This window comes from Cryptomeria japonica, chromosome 3 (assembly GCF_030272615.1).
Source record: "Cryptomeria japonica chromosome 3, Sugi_1.0, whole genome shotgun sequence".
NCBI lineage: Eukaryota > Viridiplantae > Streptophyta > Pinopsida > Cupressales > Cupressaceae > Cryptomeria > Cryptomeria japonica.
In genome coordinates this window covers 406,430,158-406,449,662 of record NC_081407.1, presented here as the reverse complement: position 1 = coordinate 406,449,662, position 19,505 = coordinate 406,430,158, and the positions used below count along the sequence as shown (strand labels likewise).

General features: G+C 35.2%; 1 protein-coding gene across 1 annotated transcript in view; it reads left to right on the top strand.

Moving 5' to 3' along the window:
• Positions 1–8,298, top strand: part of LOC131035079 (ubiquitin C-terminal hydrolase 12) — a 225,024-nt gene extending 216,726 nt beyond the window's left edge. Inside the window, exons 25-31 of the mRNA XM_057966706.2 lie at positions 6,410–6,475; positions 6,634–6,699; positions 6,788–6,874; positions 6,974–7,087; positions 7,215–7,289; positions 7,404–7,490; positions 7,615–8,298. Of these exons, the coding sequence (XP_057822689.2) occupies positions 6,410–6,475; positions 6,634–6,699; positions 6,788–6,874; positions 6,974–7,087; positions 7,215–7,289; positions 7,404–7,490; positions 7,615–7,656 (537 nt within the window). The 3' untranslated portion in view covers positions 7,657–8,298. The remainder of the gene's footprint in view (positions 1–6,409; positions 6,476–6,633; positions 6,700–6,787; positions 6,875–6,973; positions 7,088–7,214; positions 7,290–7,403; positions 7,491–7,614) is intronic.
• The last annotated feature ends 11,207 nt before the right edge of the window (positions 8,299–19,505 follow it).

Below are 19,505 nucleotides of genomic sequence, written 5' to 3'. Positions count from 1 at the left end.
CATTGTAGGAGAAATCAATCCAAGAGGGGTTGCTTTTTGCAGAAAATTGGAATCGGCAGTTGTTAACCTTCTCATCCGGGTATGCATGTTGTGTAAAGGTTTCATATTTCAATGGAAAGTTAAAATATATAGTTGCAGCTGTCATCTCTCATAGCAATCTTTGAATCTCCAGCTTGTGAGTTGTTTTTATAGTTTACATGCATTGCTTTTTTTAATATCAAACCCTTGCAAAATACAAAAAAATATAAAACTTCAAAACCAAAACAAAACTACACCAGTATCAGCAGTTAGAGCCAGTGGGGTTCTTTACAGAAACTGCGGTATTTTTACAAATTTCTTTATTTTAGGGTAAACACTAAAGCAAGCTGGAATCCATCTCTTGATGTTTTGGATTAAGCTGAACTATGATGGCATAGCCAAGAGAAATCTGTGAATGCTGGAATAAGTGGAGTTCTGAGAACATGTATTGGATAGCACTTGATATAAACAATAAACCAGCCAGAAAACTAACAACATGGCAGAACATCTAGCATTGAGAAGAGGACTATAGATAGCACTCCAAAAAGACACGACTCATATTCAAGTGAAGGGGCATTCCTAATTTGTTGTTAAACCATTTATAAGATAACGATACAACACTGAGTGAAAGAAAAACTCACATAGCATCCATACCAACTTGAAAATGGAACACACTACTGGCCATATTCAGGAGGTATTGGACAGTTGCATAAGCTATCAAATTCAACAGTGAAGGAGGGAATCTAATGTTATAGGTGATATGTTTGCATCCCATCCCCTCCCTATGCAAATTCTAGTTGTAATTGCTAAAGAGTATTTGCATTCATCTCACAATAATGATAATACATAACCGATAAATTATTTACGAAGGCTCTAACTCATCATTTTAGATTCAATCCAAGATTGTTGGTCAAAATCAACTGTCGATTGTTTCAATTTTCATATCCCATGGTCATATAGTCTGTTTTTGTGTTTTCATAATGGCTCTAATACAAAATACACTAATATGAGCTGCACACCCCTTTTAATGTGTTCTAGTTTCCTAATGTCCCCAACACAAAACACACTTCTTTGAGCCCTCCACACCACTTGGAATAATAAATATCATATCCCCCAAATTATTTGCACACTCTCATCATGGTATTTATTCTATGGTTACCTTAGTTTACCTAGTTAGCTTAAGTTAGATTATTTCATTATGAAAGTAATTAATTTGTAGTGGTGGATAGTTCATACTATCCACCTTGTGTAGTAGAGCTAGAAGTTAGTTCTAATTAGCTCTCTTGTTCACTAAACTTTTCTCGTAGGTTAATTCTCAGTTACATTCAATAAATGGGATTAACTCTCAATCAGTTGTAGTCGGCATTCAGTTAGGATTTCATCCTACTTGGCCTATAAAAAGACACTAATGTAATATGATTTTAAGGCTAGAATCATTTAATATAAGGAGCATTTTGTTATTTTGTTTGTGTCATAATATTAAATTGAAAAGAACCTATTTTGCGTGGGTATTGTGTCTGCAATGCCTTTGGTGAACTCAATAGCTGAATTCAACACCCTCATTATACAGTTGTATGCTGTCACACACTTGCCCATGCATAAAAGAGGGTTACAGCTGTATGCTATCATTCTATACTTATAGTTGTATGCTCACTCTACAGCTGGATGCAATCGCACAAACTTTCTTACAACAGTAGAGTAATGTCCCCTTTTATGAATGTTGATGGAATTAAGTATGACTGTCATTCATATTGCAATCTATATTAATATTACTATTACTATTAAATTCTGCATAAGAATATCATCAGACTTCATATATTAAGCACATCCCCCATGCATACCACCAATAACAAGAATGTTACTGCCTGCAACTTAACAACAGTTCTGATCTGATCTGATTGATGGTGATCTTACTAATTGCTTTTGATTCCTTTCCTTTATATCTCTCAATTTGAGGGAGAGGTCACACCTCTTCATCATATATACCCTTTGGCAAGAGACACACCCTTTCACCATTAGCACCCTTTGAAAGAGTGCAACTCTTCATTATTTCTGCCCTTTGAAAGGGGCACAACCTTTCACAATCAGATCTGTACTTCTGATTCCCAAATTATCCCCCTCAAATGAGGTTCTCTTCTCCCTTTTATATCTCATGTTTGAGGGAGTCACAACTTTTCATTTCATGTCTTTGGACCATTCATTAACTTAAATTAAAATTTAATTATATTTAATTTTACTTGTATATTTTAATTTTAATTTTAAATTTTATTATTATTATTTACCATTAACTTGTATTTCAAAGTGGGGAGACATTACAGTAAGCAGATACATCACACAATTACCCGTTGATGAAAGGCTAACAACTGTACACTTTCTTTATACAGCTGCTTGCAGTCATTTAACAACTGTACACTTTCTTGATACAGCTGTATGCTGTCACGCATTTGTTCTTTCTATGGTTGTACGCAGTCCAAATGAAATGCGTGCAATCTTTGCTCCATTACCAGTTCTCCAGGAAAACCCCCCAGATCACAATCTGTTTCACTCCAGGTTTGGGTTCAGGTCTGGTTCGCTCTGGGTATGGGCAGGGCCTGTTATAATTTATTCATTTTATTGTTAATTTTATTTTTTTTCTGTTTTATGGGCTTCATTGATTAGTCAACCTGAAAATAGAACCCTAAATGCCCCAGTAGATGTGCACTATGGATACTAATAAAGGCACACAAATGGGCCAATTATTGTCCAAAAATGCTAAAAAATGGGCGGCCATTGGTATATGTGAAATTTATTGATCCAGGCTTTTAGTTTTTTTTTTTTGGTTTCTTTAAAGTCAGTAATTAGGGGGTTGGGTGTGCAAGGAGTGAACGGTTATTGGAACATGGCAGATAAATTAAACCTCAAAAGAACTCAAAAGTTAAAATATGCATATATGTGGTAACCTGAACTTAATTCCTGTTTTTAGGGTAAAATATGTATATTTTGATGACTTTTTTTTTATGTTTTTTGTATGGACATACCCAAAATGTATCCAACTTGATCTTTTTTTACTGCACCAGCATACCTGAATCTTCATACTAGAAACAATAACTTAGAATTTTTGTTGTAAATATGAAATCAGTGGTAAGGTATATGGGGAAGTTTATCATGGTTATTTACTTCTAGTTTGTTGGTCAAATACCATCTAGTCACCACTCTTTTTTGAACTCTTGGGGTTGTTGATGATGTTCGTAAACATAACACTACAGCAGAAATGGAAATGCTCCTGTGTCCGATCCTCAAACCAAGGATTGAACAATGGTATATATGCTATCTCCTTTTTACTGTTTTACCCCAGCCAAAAAAAGAAGTCATGAAACAGCCCATTAGTATCAACAATAGTTCGCTGATCCCCACCCTATTTTGGGACTTAACCTATTGCTTGGATTTAGACTGCCCCTCTTTGGAACATCTCATTCCCATCTTCTCAAATAGTAACAGAAATAACAAGAATTAGACTATAAGTATACTAATTTCTTAAGTATTATGAATATATATGAAATTAAGTATGGCTGTCATACATATTGCAGTCCATATTAATATTACTATTAATTCTGCATAAGAATATTATCGGGCTTCATATATTAAGCATACTTATTAAACACATCCCCGTGCATACCACCAAGAACAAGGATGAAACTGCCTGTAACTTAATAACAGTTCCGATCTGATCGATGGTGATGTCACTGAATGTTTTTAATCCTTTCCTTTATATCTCTCAATGTGAAGGAGAGGTCACACCTCTTCATCATGTATGCCCTTTGGCAAGAGACACACCCTTTGAAAGAGTGCAACTCTTCATTATTTCTGCCCTTTGAAAGGGACACAACCTTTCACAATCAGATCTGCACTTTTCATTTTCCTAATTCTCCCCACCTCAAATGAGGTTCTCTTCTCCTTTTATATCTCAAGTTTGAGGGAGTCACAACTTATCATTTCATGCGGGTTGCCAATTTTTCACTGATTAGAGCTCTAATATGCTGGTTTCCAATTTTTCGCTGATTATTGCTCTCTTTCAATAACCTCACTCTATTCTCCATTTCATCCATTTAGAATTGAATATTTGAGGGGTTTGCATAGGGAGAGCAGGTATTTTCCTTCTTTGTGGTCTTTCCTGCATCATATTGGATAAATTGCCTTGAGTCTTTTTTGCACAGTTGATTTCTTTCATTGGATAAATTTTAAGTTTTGGAATGCAATGGAGTATGTTGAGTGAAGAGGCCATGGCCTCATCTATTGGTGGGAGTCTCAATTAGCCAATGATTGATTTTGTCATTTCTGATCTAGTATTGATAGGTGGAAGATGTGATTTTGGGAATTGATGAGAGCATGAGATGCTGTGGTAGGTGGAAGCTTGGGTAGATGATACAGAGGCCAACACATAACTAATTTCTTTTTTGTTTTTCAATATGATTGAATTTACCTTGATTTTGTGTGTACTTTTCTGCAATCTGTTTTAGATTGGATGTAATCTAAAATGATATTACATTTGAGTTTATCTAATCTGGTTGAAATATATTATGGGGTTGGCTTCATTTTGGGTTCTTCGTAGAAAACATATAAAAATCATAAATATATACTAATTTGCAGTCTAAAATAAAATATTAAACCCATCTCATTTTTTTAATGTGGAGTAACATCTATAAGCCTTAAATTTTAATAAAGCTAATATAATATTATAATATTTTTAAGTTATTATTGCTAATAAAAATTAATAGTTTTTAACATATATAAGAATTAATCTTTTTTAAATATTATTAATAGTAATATAAATAATGCATATAATTTTTTTTATTTTAAACTTTATTACTAATATTATTAGCATAACAAATATATTTATTTTATAAATATTAATAAACATAATACATTTTTAATATATATTATTGTCTTCAGCAGAGAAGACATTAGCTTGTTGGTTTCTGGATTTGACAATGTAAACAAAATTTTCATCAACTATTTGGATCATACTTCATGATCGCTCATCAGAATGAGCTGGCTAGAGAAGAGAGGAAATTTTTCATCTCGTTGTCTCTTTTATGGCAGGCGGGAATCAGTTTAATGAAGGGACAAGGGATGTTCGATTGACTACTATTGATATATAGAAATGAAAAATCAGAGCAAGTCATAGTTGGAGGAATGTTAATGGACAATAGGCTATCTTTTCAGCTAATATAGGAAGGGAAAAATATTAATCTTCAAAATGTTAATCCAGTGCTCTGTTAATATAGCAGTCTCCTTATATACATTTGATAGCAGGAATTTTTTTTAAAAAAGGTAGAAAAAATATTACAAAAATGCCAGGTTTGCTGTGGAATCAGTAAAATCCTACGAATTTCGTCACAGGCTTGCCTGAGTTTGCCTGGGATAAATACGCAGGCCAGACTGCAATCCCTGTCTGCACCCCCACCTGCACCCAACCAGGATCCGTATTGGATGAACCTGCAAAGTTTCAGGGCCAAACTGGTAACATAGCTATTGTAATTTCTATAATGTTTGATAGCGTGCCATTTGTCCAAATGATCTGTATATGTTTTGTTGTACTGTTAGTGGGTTGGATTTGTTTGTTTGAAGTTTTAACCCTTTCAAAAAAATTGTATGGCTGGGACATTCATTTAATTGATTTTTAGTTTTGTAGTTTTCGTATTATAATATTATTCTAGGAGTTTTTTCATATATATATACATATATTTCAGGATTTTGGGGATGATTGAGAGATGAATTAAAAAAATTTCAAGATGGCCCCAAGTAGCACCCTAAGACAATGTACATCCTCAATGTACCAAAAAGATTCCAAAAGATCCTGGGGGCGTGAAAAAATCTGCAGAAAAAAGAAACATAAGGGGAATCGCCCTTCAATGTTTTTCACCCCCAAAACATACACAACAGACCAAAAGGGCGGGGTTCAAGTCCCATTGGTTTTTTGCGATATATAGAAGCAAGAAAAGAAAATTCTTGTTTGGAACCTGGATTGGCAAGGTGAAATTATGTAATGTTTAAGATAAATAGATAATATTTTGAAGTCGATATTGCTATAATATCGTTACTGAATCAGAGAAACGCCTACCTTTCAGATTATGACTACACTCTTGCTATTACCATTAAAATTATTGTGGCTCTGCAACTTAAAACATCCATTGCTGTCGTTCAAAGTATCTCTTTTAGACTTTTCCATTCAGTACATCACTTAATATCTCTCACAGCCATGAAGTCTTGATATTCTATTAAATCAGAAAAATGCCTATTATCATAGTTCTATTTTTGGCTTTTGATGTTGTAGGCTTAGGCCTTAGGCAATGTGCTAAAAACTTTCTTTACGTACTGGATTTTAAATTTGTTATCCTTCATGTCCAAACAGGTGGAACTATCCAACCCAAATGCAGATCTGAGATTGCTTGAGGTCTTCTACCACAAAATTTACAAGGTAAGATCCAATCATCTGCTTCTATTAGTTTAATTTGTTTAAACTTTAAACATTAATCTACAGGTGTCGTACTTGATTTTTTGAAATGGCTACATCTTTTGGTCTGACCACTTTATGTGATATGTTTTTCTGTGCCATATATATGTTTCTGTCTTTAGATTTTTCCATTGAACGAAAAGATTGAGAATATTAATGATCAGTACTGGACTTTGCGAGCAGAAGAGGTAAATTTTATTTTTCTATGGCTTATATTCTGTTTTATGATGCTTTTAGTATTTCTGGGTACCTGTTTCTAATTACTTGTTTTAACAGATCCCAGAGGAGGAAAAGAAATTAGGTCCTCAGAACCGGCTAATTCATGTATATCACTTTAACAAAGATGCATCTCAAAACCACACGGTAAACTTGAAATGTCTGCTTTTGTGGACTTTTCTAAGACATTGTTACTAAACCTTTTGGCACAACATATTTTTTAAGTCCCAAATATTTCTTATGCAGGTGCAAAATTTTGGAGAGCCTTTCTTTTTGGTTATTAGTGAAGGTGAGACATTGGCTGAAGTGAAAGAAAGAATAAAAAAGAAGCTGCAGGTTCCTCCTGATGAATTTTCCAAGGTAGAGAATAATTGCTGCTTCTTTTTATTCCAATTTGAGAGTCCACTAATTCTGATCCAGTGCCTGAGAAGAATATTATGCCTAATCTCTGTTGCTTGGGTTAATTTATATTCTCTTTGTGAAATAGTGGAAATTCGCTTTCCTCTCTTTGGGCCGTCCAGAATATCTTCAAGACACAGATATCGTGTCTACTTATTTTCAGGTAAGGTTTTTTATTCCTCTCTGGTAGATATTTTTAGAGTTCCTTTGAGATAAAAGTCTTATAAAGTTGAAGCATCTGTATTCACTAGTCATTTATGATTTTATGTTATCATAGAAGCGTGATGTTTATGGAGCTTGGGAGCAGTACCTTGGGCTAGAGCATTCTGACAGTACACCAAAGAAATCCCACCAAGCCAATCAGGTAAAGTGATGCTTCTATAGAAAATATTTTTTTTATGTACTTTCCTTGCAGGTTTATATTTGATGATTTGTTATGGTTTATTGCCATTGTCATGGCTATCTGATCCACATTGTTGCATGACCAGAACCGCCATAACTTCGAGAAACCTGTAAAGATATACAATTGAGCTCCAAACTTGGCATGCACACACTTGAGGCTGAAGGATTGCACCTCCAGATGCCTTTATTTTGATGGACCCAATTTGAGAAGACTTTTGTAATTGCACTCTAGTTAAATTGAGCATTTAACCATTCATGTACCTCAGTGGCAGTTATAGTTAATTGCCCCTCCTCTTGTATGTCATCACTGCTTATGAAAGTCTCTTTATATTGCTTAGCTTTAATAGTGCTTGTCACTTATTTACAACTTATTCAAGATAGAATTGGGATGTTGTAGTTTGTCATTTGCCATCAGGTTATTCTTCTATCTGGAAGATTCAAATTTAGAATCTTCGCCTTTTGATTGATTTGCAATATTTCAGGCTTTTAGGTACTGAGTGCCTTGACATGGCATTAGGTGTTACTACAGCCAATCAGCCACCTTAATGGAATTGCTCATGTTTTATCTTGGAAGAGATATATAGTTGTGTTTATTAGATTCTTGTAGAAAACCGCATCTTCCGTCAGCCATTTGTTCTTTTGTATTCACGGAGGAGGACAAAAACATGAGCTTAATTTGTATTGGTACTCTCGACACATGGTCCAGTTATATGCACAAGGTAATATTTCATGTTTAATGAAATATGATTTATGGGGAGACTTCTGTTCCAGTCTTGTTCAAAGTCCATGATTTGGGTACTAGGCCTTTTTTTTGAATGCTTGTGACAAACTCAGAGACAATTTTAACATTATTCCAAATGATTGTACTATATTCATTAACATAATTTTTAAAAGAAAAAGTCGTGCCATCTTACATTGCATCATGAACAGCTACAATGGAACATAAATGCATCATCTTATGAACCAGCCTCTTCTAGAAAATGCTGGTTATCTTTGAATGTCTTATGTCTCGGCTGTTAGTTACATGATAATTCTGGCATGCCCATATGCTAGAAAATCAAACTGAAAGGAACTCTGGTGGACTATTGTTGTAGTAATATAGCCAGATTGGTTCATTGGAACCGGGTTTCATCTTTTATTCTGGTCTCTAGTCAGGTTCAGCATGATCATTCAGAGACCAAATCTCGCGTGTCCAGAATCCTTATTATTCTTATATGGATTTCAGATTTACTGTATCTTGTCTTTAATACTCTAATGCCAGAGGATGTATTTCTAATGCCATGTATAGAGTTCAGATTAACAACGGTCAGATAAATCACTTGAAGTGATAAAACAAACAGATCGCATTCATCTAATTTTTTTAAGGTGTTCGTTGCATTTTAACAAGTGGTGTCTACTAGTGACAGCATATATATTTTCTGTTTGCATTCATATGCCAAGTTCATCTCAATATAAAATTGTGAATAATTCCACACAATTGGAAGTTCTATCTTGTACGTTATAGTAATGTACATCATGCACACCCAAAATTTTTTGCATGCTACTACCAGAGTATCATAGCATGTACTGGTAAATGCCGGTTGTGTGATTGTGCAAAGATTTGAAAGATAAATAGAGATAATATTGAATTGAAGTTAGAAGTGCAGAATGCAGCTCTAGGTGGAAGTCCTATTTAGCAAGCTGGTAATACAGTTATCTGATAATAACGTTCAGCGGAATGATGTACACGGAGGATAAAGTAAATTAGTTTTAAAACCTTACTGGGGTAAATGGTATGATAAAAGAGAAGAACAGATGTTACACTTCAAAAATGCCAATCAGGGTGATAATATTCAACAGAATAACAAATGGGAATCATAGCAAATTTTTTACATATGGTAGGATCAATAATTACGCTGAGTGGTGTTCTACAGTGGCAGCAAGGCATGGAGCATCACGTTGTGACCGTGTATAAAAACTAAAACATAGCCAACATCTGTTTAAAAAAAAAAAACTATAAAATAACTCTCTAAGTAAATAAAATGACTGGGCATTTTTTACATAGATGTATTTAAGATAGCTATACTGCTATGTTTTTCATTTGCAAATTAGAGATGGAAGGGGAAATTCAGCAGTAAATATATTAATGAACAACTTGACACGAATTGAGGTTTGTTAAGAATAATGCTCAGCATTCGAACTTAAGAAAAGCAGTAGTCAAGGAAAATTAACGGGACAGACAACTGAGCAAGAATTATTGTTTGTGAATAATAATGCTCACCATTGGGACCTTCAAATAGATGAGAAGCAAAAAAGGTATGGAAAATAGTTTACAGTATGGAATGGCAGGCAAATATTCCTTCATAAAGAAATTCTTAAGAGTAATCTTGTGGGTAAACACAGTGCTTCCTATATATAGGTGTGTGTGTGTCATGGTGATAATATGAAAACTTTGTAAATGTGTTCTTGAAAATTGACCGATTAAAGAATCTAATTTCTGAATATTTAATGATAAAATAGCTACTTATTGAAAATATCTCTCATCAAAATTACCCGGCAGGTAAAGGTGATTAGGAATATCATTTTTGTTGCAGGTCTGCGAATTTTGATTCTATTGGATATTTAGACGTGCTATATCATTATGCATAGTATCGAGTTTTTTGTGGATTTGTGAAATAATAAAGTGGGATGTTCACAATTTTCATATGAATATAAAGTCCATGAACAGGTTTCAATGTAGGGAGTTTAAATGAATCTACATTATATCTGTTATTACATTGATTGTCGCGTATTTTATTTTGGATCTCTAATATCTAGAATTTGAGTCTTTAATTTCAATCTCTACCAATCTAATTGACGCTTCCTCTTCCCGCGCTTCATATTTGATCGTATTTTGAGTACATTTTTTTCTCGGGTTTAAATTTTTGTTTTAAGTGACTTAGATTAAGCAAGAGGAATAAATACTATTAGAAGTTGGAAAAATATTTGAAGCAGTCTGAAATATAGAAATTGCAAAGAAGCCTAAACATTTTTTCCTGAATGGAAAATATAAACATATCATGTCTCTTATTTAAATACGTTACGTTTAAATAAAAGCACTGAGAGCTTATAGCATTCAATTGTTTCAGGTAATCTTATTAGAAGTTTCTCGATTTTGATAATAACAGATGTAATATGCATTTATGTTAAGAGTGTGGTTATAGTTTCACTTAAGTCGGCACTGCAAATGGTTTATGGTAGCTGACAAATCCATATTCGGGAGGAAAAGAGAACAAAAGTCAAAAGTAGGAAAGAGATTGCATGTAACGTTCTCACTACAACTAATTCTAAAACACATTAATTTTCCATTTTCCATATTTACAAATTGTAAATTATTATCAAACTTTTATTTAAATGTCAATTGCATCATAATTTACACGTCTGTATTCTAGGTATAGCACAACATGTTGGTGCATGTTTTATGACACACCAAACATAGAATAAAGATGCCCAAAAGACACTCTATCCTCTCTTGAATAAAATCACCACATATGTTAAGATTGCAAAGAAGATCATATGGCGATTCCAAGGTTTACACTATGAACTAGTGATTTTAATGTTGGATATAGCTCATTTGGTGATGTTTGCTGGTAATCCAAGGGGGACTTCAAATTTCATTCACAATGAAGACTTTCAGCTATGAAAACTCTTTTTTGGGAGATTTTCTGATTTTGGATTTCAAAAAAAGAAAAGAAAAAGGAAAAGGATTCAAAAATTCTATACTATTCCTAGGAATTTAAGAGACAGTAGTGATTCGCTGAAACTAACAACGCTTTGGTTCGCCAACTTAAACAACTAAACAAAGTGGGTGCAATCTTCAAGGGTTGTGCTTTAAATTTTCATACCATGAATATTACCATCAAAATGAACAATACTTATCCAAAGGTAGAAGTTAAACATACACAAAATATGTTCAAGTTAATTTTGCACAATGAACAAAAATCATTTGTTCATCAAAAGTATGAGCAATTATTTCACCAACCAATACTATCAAATCTTGCTTTCATTTAATAACTTTTATAAAGCAAATTCTATTTTATGTTGTAGAAAATATGAAACCATGCAACTATGAGATAACATAGAGATTCAAAACAATGCAAATGAACTTTATTATCATAATAGTCTTAAGCAACAATGTCACCAATCTCTCCCATACAAATGAGAGAAGAGGGGTTTATATAGAGTTTGAAAATTAGTGAAAGACCCAAATCAAATAGAGATCAACAGTTGAGATTAAAACACATACATTCAATAGTTATTTGACAAGAGAAAATAAAAGAAAGACATGTCACATGGAGCTTTCTTCTAGAAGAATGTGTCCTTTATCCCTTTTTTGTGGCAACATATTTGATGAACTTGGACACGAGATGATTAGCCTCTTCCATTGTGACATGCGGCAACATGTTTATCTTGAATTCGATTACATCCAAGTCATTAGCATAGGTGGCAAAAGCATTCTCCCAATCCAATTCATGTTTCTGAAAGCCATCTCTAATGGAAAAGAAGGTGGATGCCTTAGTCAAATTTTGCTTATGGATTGGTCTTATGAAAGTGAAGAAATTCTCTTGAGCTTTGACTTTCAAATTTTTCATGTTCATTTCATTTTCTCAAATTGCTTCCTTTCCAAGCACATCAGTGGCCATGAGGAAAATCTTATTTTGAATTTCTTTAGTCAACTCTTCAATTTTGACACCGTCAACCTTTACCTGCTCTAAAACTTCATTTCTTGCTATCAATGTTTAATACCATGTGTTGAAATCATAGATATCTTCAACTGCAATTACTTGCACATCTATTAATTCCTACTTGGGAATTCCTTTCAACGCCTTCAAGCATGAGATTACTTTATCTTGAGTATTTTGAAGATCCTCCCACATTTCTCCCATGTCTTGAATTTTAGATAATAATGAAGAAGTTTGCCCATATGCTAATATCAATTTTTCTACGAATATGACAATTTCTTTATTGATGTTTGTGATCCATTCCTTAGTTTCTCTAGTTGTCACCTTCACTTCTTCAAAGTCTCCAATTGTTTCTTATGGAATAGCCAAAGGCGAGAGGACTGTTGCATTTGCTTGAGCAATAGGATTGATTAAGTGTTGGAGATAATTTTTCAATTGCTCATTTTCTTTCTTTTCTACTTCTCTCTTCAATATTTCCTTGATTGTCTTTGAAGTCAACATGACCAAGGTTGGTGTCGTCAACCCTCTTCCACTTTGAAGTGATTTTAGATTCTGGTTGTGCTCCCTTGCTAGCAAACTTCATTTGAACTTTCCTTGAAAGTCGTCCTTGAGTGGTCATCTACTGCCTGAAAAATACAAAGAAATTAACTTTTCTTTCGACATGTGAATTCTATGTCTAATGAGATTTTATTCATAATTTCAAAACTTCGTTGCTTCAACTTTGCACCTTTAGCTTGTCATAAATTTGAAATAAGAAATCAGACTACAAATGAAAGAATCTGTTCAACACTTGATAAAAAAAATGTAAAAATTATCCTTGGAAATAGAAAATTAATGAAAAAATTAGTCCACAACTCGAACTTTGGACTGAGAACTATACTTTAGCTTTGAAAATTGGTAGAAAATGTGCTTCTATTTCTTAAAGAAGATGGAATCCTTTCAGAAGTCGATCCAATTCCTTCACAAAATAAAGGAATTCTCTTGTTGTTGCTCTTCAAATGCCTTCTTTCCTCTTGAAAACTGAGAGAGAGCTCTTCAATTTTGATGCAGGAGCATCCCCGGTTCATAGCAATCTTGCATCAACCAAAAACATTTTCCTTTCTGTCTTGCTTTTTGTTTGCAGTTTCAACATTTCTTTTTGTGTCCCAGTTTTGGCTCATCAAATTTTGTGGAGTTTGATTTTACTTGAAGACTTGATCATCTTTCTTATTTCCAGACTGCGTCGCATTTGTATCATTTTCTGACAAGTTATCGCTATCGGTTTTCATGATAGTTTCTTGTTACTAGTTGCCTAGACCTATTTTGGTGATCTACCGGAACCCTTTTTGAAGCTTGCGGAGCTTTGGGTGTTGATTCTGATGTTCCTTGGCGTGTGGCCGACCTTTTCCCATGATCTACACTTCATCCTTTTGATTTTTCGAAGGAATCTCTTGGCGAAGGTCGACCTTGTTGGTTTTACACGTTAGGTCTTGTTCTTCGGGTTTTGATCTCTTTTTGGGCCGACCGGATCCCCTTGGATCATATATATAATTGTAATTGTTCATTAGAATGTAACAATCAAAAAATCAAGTAGCTATTTTGAGCATGTTCTAGCAGGCCTGTGAGCCCGTTTTTTTAACCCGATTGTTACCGGTTGGTTGTAATCAATTTTCATGTTATAATTCAATCTTTTATGCATTGCCTCCATCATATCTTTGTGTTTCCATTGTGTTTACTCTTGTTGACCAGTTCGGATTGATCTCTTTGAGGTCCCTCCTAACCAGTGACTGCTTCAAGTGGTATCAGAGCGAGTTTTCATTTTGGAGGTTGCGTGTCCTGAGATTTTTGTTGTAGGGTGGTAGACTGTGGATCCAACCTGGGAAGAGGAACTAGGAATGGTGAAGTGCGTGGGAATGTAGACCCTGTTGTGATGAAAATGTTGTGAGGGATAGTAGCTCGATTGGAAGTCGTGGAGACAGCCCAGAGAAGAGGCCGACATATTGAAGATGTAAGTGAAGATGAAGGAGAAGAAGCCCCAGCAGAACAAGTAAACCCACAGGCGGTTGATCCAGATGAGGAAAGGTTTTTGATGATTTTAAGTAGGGCAAATACTAAACCTCATTTTACCCCACCAGAATATGATGGGAAATTGGATTTAGATGAATTGATTGATTGGGTCTCGGAGCTGGAGAAATATTTTGATTTTAAAAACACTGTAGAAGAAAGGAAGGTGAAATATGCCTGTACCCGGTTGAAAGGTCATGCATCTCTTTGGTGGGAGCATTTACAAGTTGATAGACAGAGAAGAGGTAAAGAGAAGATTAAGACATGGGATCAGATGATTGCTAAGTTGAAATCAAAATTTATGCAAGTTGATTATCAAGTGAATTTGTTTCGAAAGTTGCAAAATTTGAGACAGAAGGAATATAGTGTGAAGGAGTACACCAACAGATGTGGACATGTTGATGATGAAGTTGAACAAGTTGCAAGATATTTGATTGGATTGCGGGTGTCTATACAAGATGAACTCGGTTTGATCAAATTAGAGAGTGTTGAGGAGGCTTACCAGTATGTCCTAAAGGCAGAAGAGAAGCTAAACAAAAGACATGAGTAGAGGCAGAGAGGCAAAGGTGGAAGGTTTATCGGAGGAAGATTTCAAGGAGGAAGAGGATATACCAGAGGTAGAGGAACCTATACAGATCAAAACAAGGACAAGGAAGTGAACAAAGAAGGTAATTCATACCGAAAAGATGATAGAAATTTCTACCGGAGGAGAGAACTGGATGGCTACTGGAATGAGAATTTTGGAAGACAAGACAAGAGAACATTTAGAGGAACTTTCTATAAGTGTGGAGGAGAAGGACATCGTGCTTTTGAGTGTACGAAAGAAAACACCGGAAGAGCGGTAGTGGTGGAAGAAAACCCGACCAGATCAGACAATAAACCAAAAGATGGAGAACTATTGATGATGAAGAGAGCTTTGTGCCATACCGGAAGAGATGAAGAGCCCTTGTAGAGGAAGAATTTGTTCAAGACCAGATGTAAAGTATCCGATAAGTGTTGTAAAGTTGTTATTGATAGTGGTAGTTCACATAATTTTGTTTCAGAAGAGATGGTGAGTAAGTTGAATTTCGAGAGATTGAAACACCCTAAGCCTTATTAGATAGAATGGATTCAGGATGAACATAAGTTGTTAGTAAGTGAGCAATGTTTGGTGAAATTGAAAATTGGAAATTATCACGATGAAGTCTTGTGTGATATTATGCCTATAGATATTTGTCATCTTTTGTTGGCTAGACCTTGGCAGTTTGATAGACAGGAAGTACATGATGGGAGGACGAATACATACACTATTGTGGTCAATGGGATGAAACAAACCTCATTGCCCTTGGAGGAACCTTTGAAGAATGAAGTCTATACGAATGCTAAAATTTGTTTGGTAGATGGAAGGAAATTCTTGGATGGATAGAGACATGAGAATGTGTGTTTTGCCTTAATTCCTAAGAAGAGCGAGAATCCGAAGCATGAAGAGGAACAACCGGAAGAGATAAAAATATTTGATGACAAAATATGAAGACATCATTTCAGATAATGTACCCGATGGATTGCCACCTGTGAGAATATCAGTCATTGCATGGACCTGGTTCCCAGAGCTAGTTTGCCCAACAAAGTTGCACACCGGATGACACCGGTAGAGAATGAAGAATTGAATAGACAAGTGCAAGAGTTGTTGAAGAAAGGTTGGATCAAGGAAAGTCTATGTCCTTGTGCAGTACCAACAGTATTAGCACCTAAGAAAAATGGAGAGTGGAGAATGTGTACTGATTCCAGAGCAACAAACAAGATCACAATGAAATACTGGTTTCCTTTGCCTATGATGGATGACATAATGGACTGTTTGATGGAGCCAAATACTTTACAAAGAGATTTGAAGAGTGAATTTCATCATATCAGGATCAGAGAAGGAGATGAGTGGAAGACAGCATTCAAGACAAATGAATGACACTATGAATGGTTGGTGATGCGTTTTGGGTTAACTAATGCACCGAATACTTTCATAAGGTTGATGAATGAGGTATTGAAGAAATTCTTGGGTAAATTTGTAATTGTGTATGTGTTGACTTGAATTTCATCATCAAAATACTACCTGCAACATGTTAGTTTCACAAAATACAAAGGAAATGCTACAGGAAATCCAAACTCAACCAATGAAACTACATGAAATGAATATTAAAATGAAAACATTATTTTTACCATCATGATCTAAGTCTCATTGTGTCCTAACTCCATTGTTCCTGGTTGTAGATGATGTGCTCTCAAACAAGCACTGGTAGCTTCCAAGATGGCATATGAAGAATGGACTGATAATTGATAGTTAACTGATACTATGAAATGAAATGTTAAATGATTATGCTAAATAATTATGCTATTTGCTTCAAGAATAAAACTCGGGGATGCATAAGTTTTCACAAATGGTTAGCTTGAAAATTCACTTGAAGACTACTCTTTCTCAACTCAAACTCCCACATTTATAGACTTTGAAAGGATAAGATGATGTGTCCTAGATCAACGGTCATGATCATATCTGCAGATTTGGATGGTTGTGAGCAAAGGTAAAGGTTGAGAGAAAAGGGGAAGGAGAAGACAAGTGTCACTCATCTCACCTTAACTGGGTTGCTGACTGAGGGAATCTAAGGATGGTTGGAGAAGATTTAGGCATGAGAGGACAAGTGGACTCAAGTCCTTCCTAAGATTTAGGGATGTTGGAGAGAATATAGAAGAAGGTTAGGAAATATGTATACATACACAATATTTCATTTAATTTGGAGGTTGAAGATAAGTGGCTAAAAACTGATTTATTTATTTTAATTTTGTTGAATTATTTTAGCCATATGATGGATGAGTTGGCAAAGGAAAGATGTAGAGATGGAAGAATGAGTTGGAAATGAAATTAAATAATTTAATAAATCATTTCATATTTGAGACTATAAGATAGAAGAATAATCATTAAATATTAGATATTTGATTGATTGAAGGAATAATTAAATATTAGATATTTAATTAATTGATTAGAAGAATGGGATAAATGAATTAATTAATAAAAAAATTTAATTAAATTAATTAATAGAAAGACATAAAACGAATTAAATTAATTAATCTTTTCAAATTAACTATTTAATAGAAGAATAAATATTTATTTAATTGCTCATAGCCATTTTTATGTGTATACTGTTGACTCTAAATTTTGCTCTGGGGACGAACAGCCTTATGGGAAATTCAGTGCTGGGGGACCGACTCGCGCAAAGAAACATTGAATGACCTCCAGAGTTGAGAAGCCGGCTCTTCCTTGAATTTTGAGGAAAGGGATAGGAAACAAATACTTTTTAAGAAAATGAGATGCTAAATACTTAGGCGATGTGCCATATCATTAATAGGAAATGAACCAACAGAAATCAAAGAATATTTGCAACTTCTGTAAGCATCTGAGCCAAAGATGTAATCAAAACTACAACCAAATTTGCTTGAAAACATAAGGGACACATTCATCACGCATTCACTAGATAACAAGTATAGAAAAACATTGTTTAATTAGTGAAGTCTTAGACAAAATATTCCCAAAGTTTGTCAGAATTTTCAGCAACCATAGCACATAAAACACTATAAACAGTAAGCCAAGAAAGACATCATAAAGGCTACAGGCACAATCTGAATAATCTTCTTATAGCAAATCCCAAATAGTTTTTGAAGGCTGGAAACGAAAGAAAACTCCTACTTAGCAAATTAGACCATTCTTCTCCTTCTCTAAAAACAAAACCCTCTCTTTGCGACAGAGAAATCCCCCCTTAAATACGCCACTGTTTCTAAAAACTCTTCTAAAAATCCAAAACTGACACAACCTCCTTGGAACAGACAAACATGACGTGTCACAATAGAGGCCGCACCCAACAAAACAAACCCTGCAACTCAAACCTTTCCTTTAACGGCCTGGAGGTTACCCAGAACTGAATTGATTTTGTCAGAAGAGAAAGGACTGGGAAAAGGGGACTGTTGTGAGGAAACCGCTTGCAAACTGCGCAAATGAGTGGGCCCGCCTAGAAGAACAGTAAATGAGCATTGCCATTTGTCACCCCCACGCTGCTTAGAAAATGGGACACCAAAGAAGAATCGAGGGAGCAACGTCAGGCCACCAAGTGTCACACACGCTCATCCCTGTTGGCTAAAGAAAAAAACAACAATCGCAACCGGGCCCGCCAAGAACTTACATCGGGGAAAATAAAGGTGAACATTTCCTGGCGACTATCAGGGGTGTTTCTGCCTACGGAATAGAAAAACCCAAAATTACTGGTTCGAAGACCAAACCTCAACCCACAATGGGGTGAAAAAGATCAAAAACCTGCTTCAAGGGCAGTCATTCATCCTCTGAGAGCGTAACTTGCACTTCCAACTCTTGGAAAAATTGCTCCAGGCAAATTACTTCATCCAGGGGAAGAGGTACAGGTTCATCTTGGCCCTGGTTCAGGAGAGCAGATAGCTGGGCTAGAGGATGCAAAAGACCTTCCACTTCATTCACTGAAATAGGGCTTCCCAACCGTTGTAAAAAAACTGTGTCTTGCTGTAAAATCTTGATCTGCTGCAATACTTGCTCAATCCGTAGCACGGAACCATCCATAAGGAAAGGAGAAGGTAAGCCTAGAGAAACAAATTTCTCAACACGTCGCTTAATGTTTGGTACTGAAAATTGCAAAGGCACTAGAGCAGCTTACACTTGCATAATTATCCTGTGACGATTTATGAAAACATTGGTCCTTTTGATCAATTGTTGGCGATCTGCAATTCCTTTCTCCCTAAGCTCCTCCTCTAGAGCAGAATAAAGCAACTGAATAAAAGTCTGGGCTATTGGGAATTTCAGACCGATGATAAGCATAGAATTATTTATAAGGTGCTCGGCCTCAACATAGAGGGATTGCGCATCACTAAAAAATCTTAACACCGACTACAAAGATGGGCAGAGTTGCTTTACCTTTTCCCAATGAGAAACATACAACTCCGTCAGCATGGTGGAGAAGTCTGGGGCAATTGGCTGAGGGGGTGGGATGCTCATCAATCGAGATATCTCATTATCTTTCCCAACTGTTTCCTACTGGAGCTGTTGGATTTTGTTTTGCTCAATAGCCACCTGATTTTCCAAAGCTAGGATTTTTACTTCTCCGGTCTTGATGGTCTATTGCAACTGCAATGTATGATTCTACTCCTACTGCAGAAGAGTTTCCAATTTTGAAACACATTTACTGGATTGC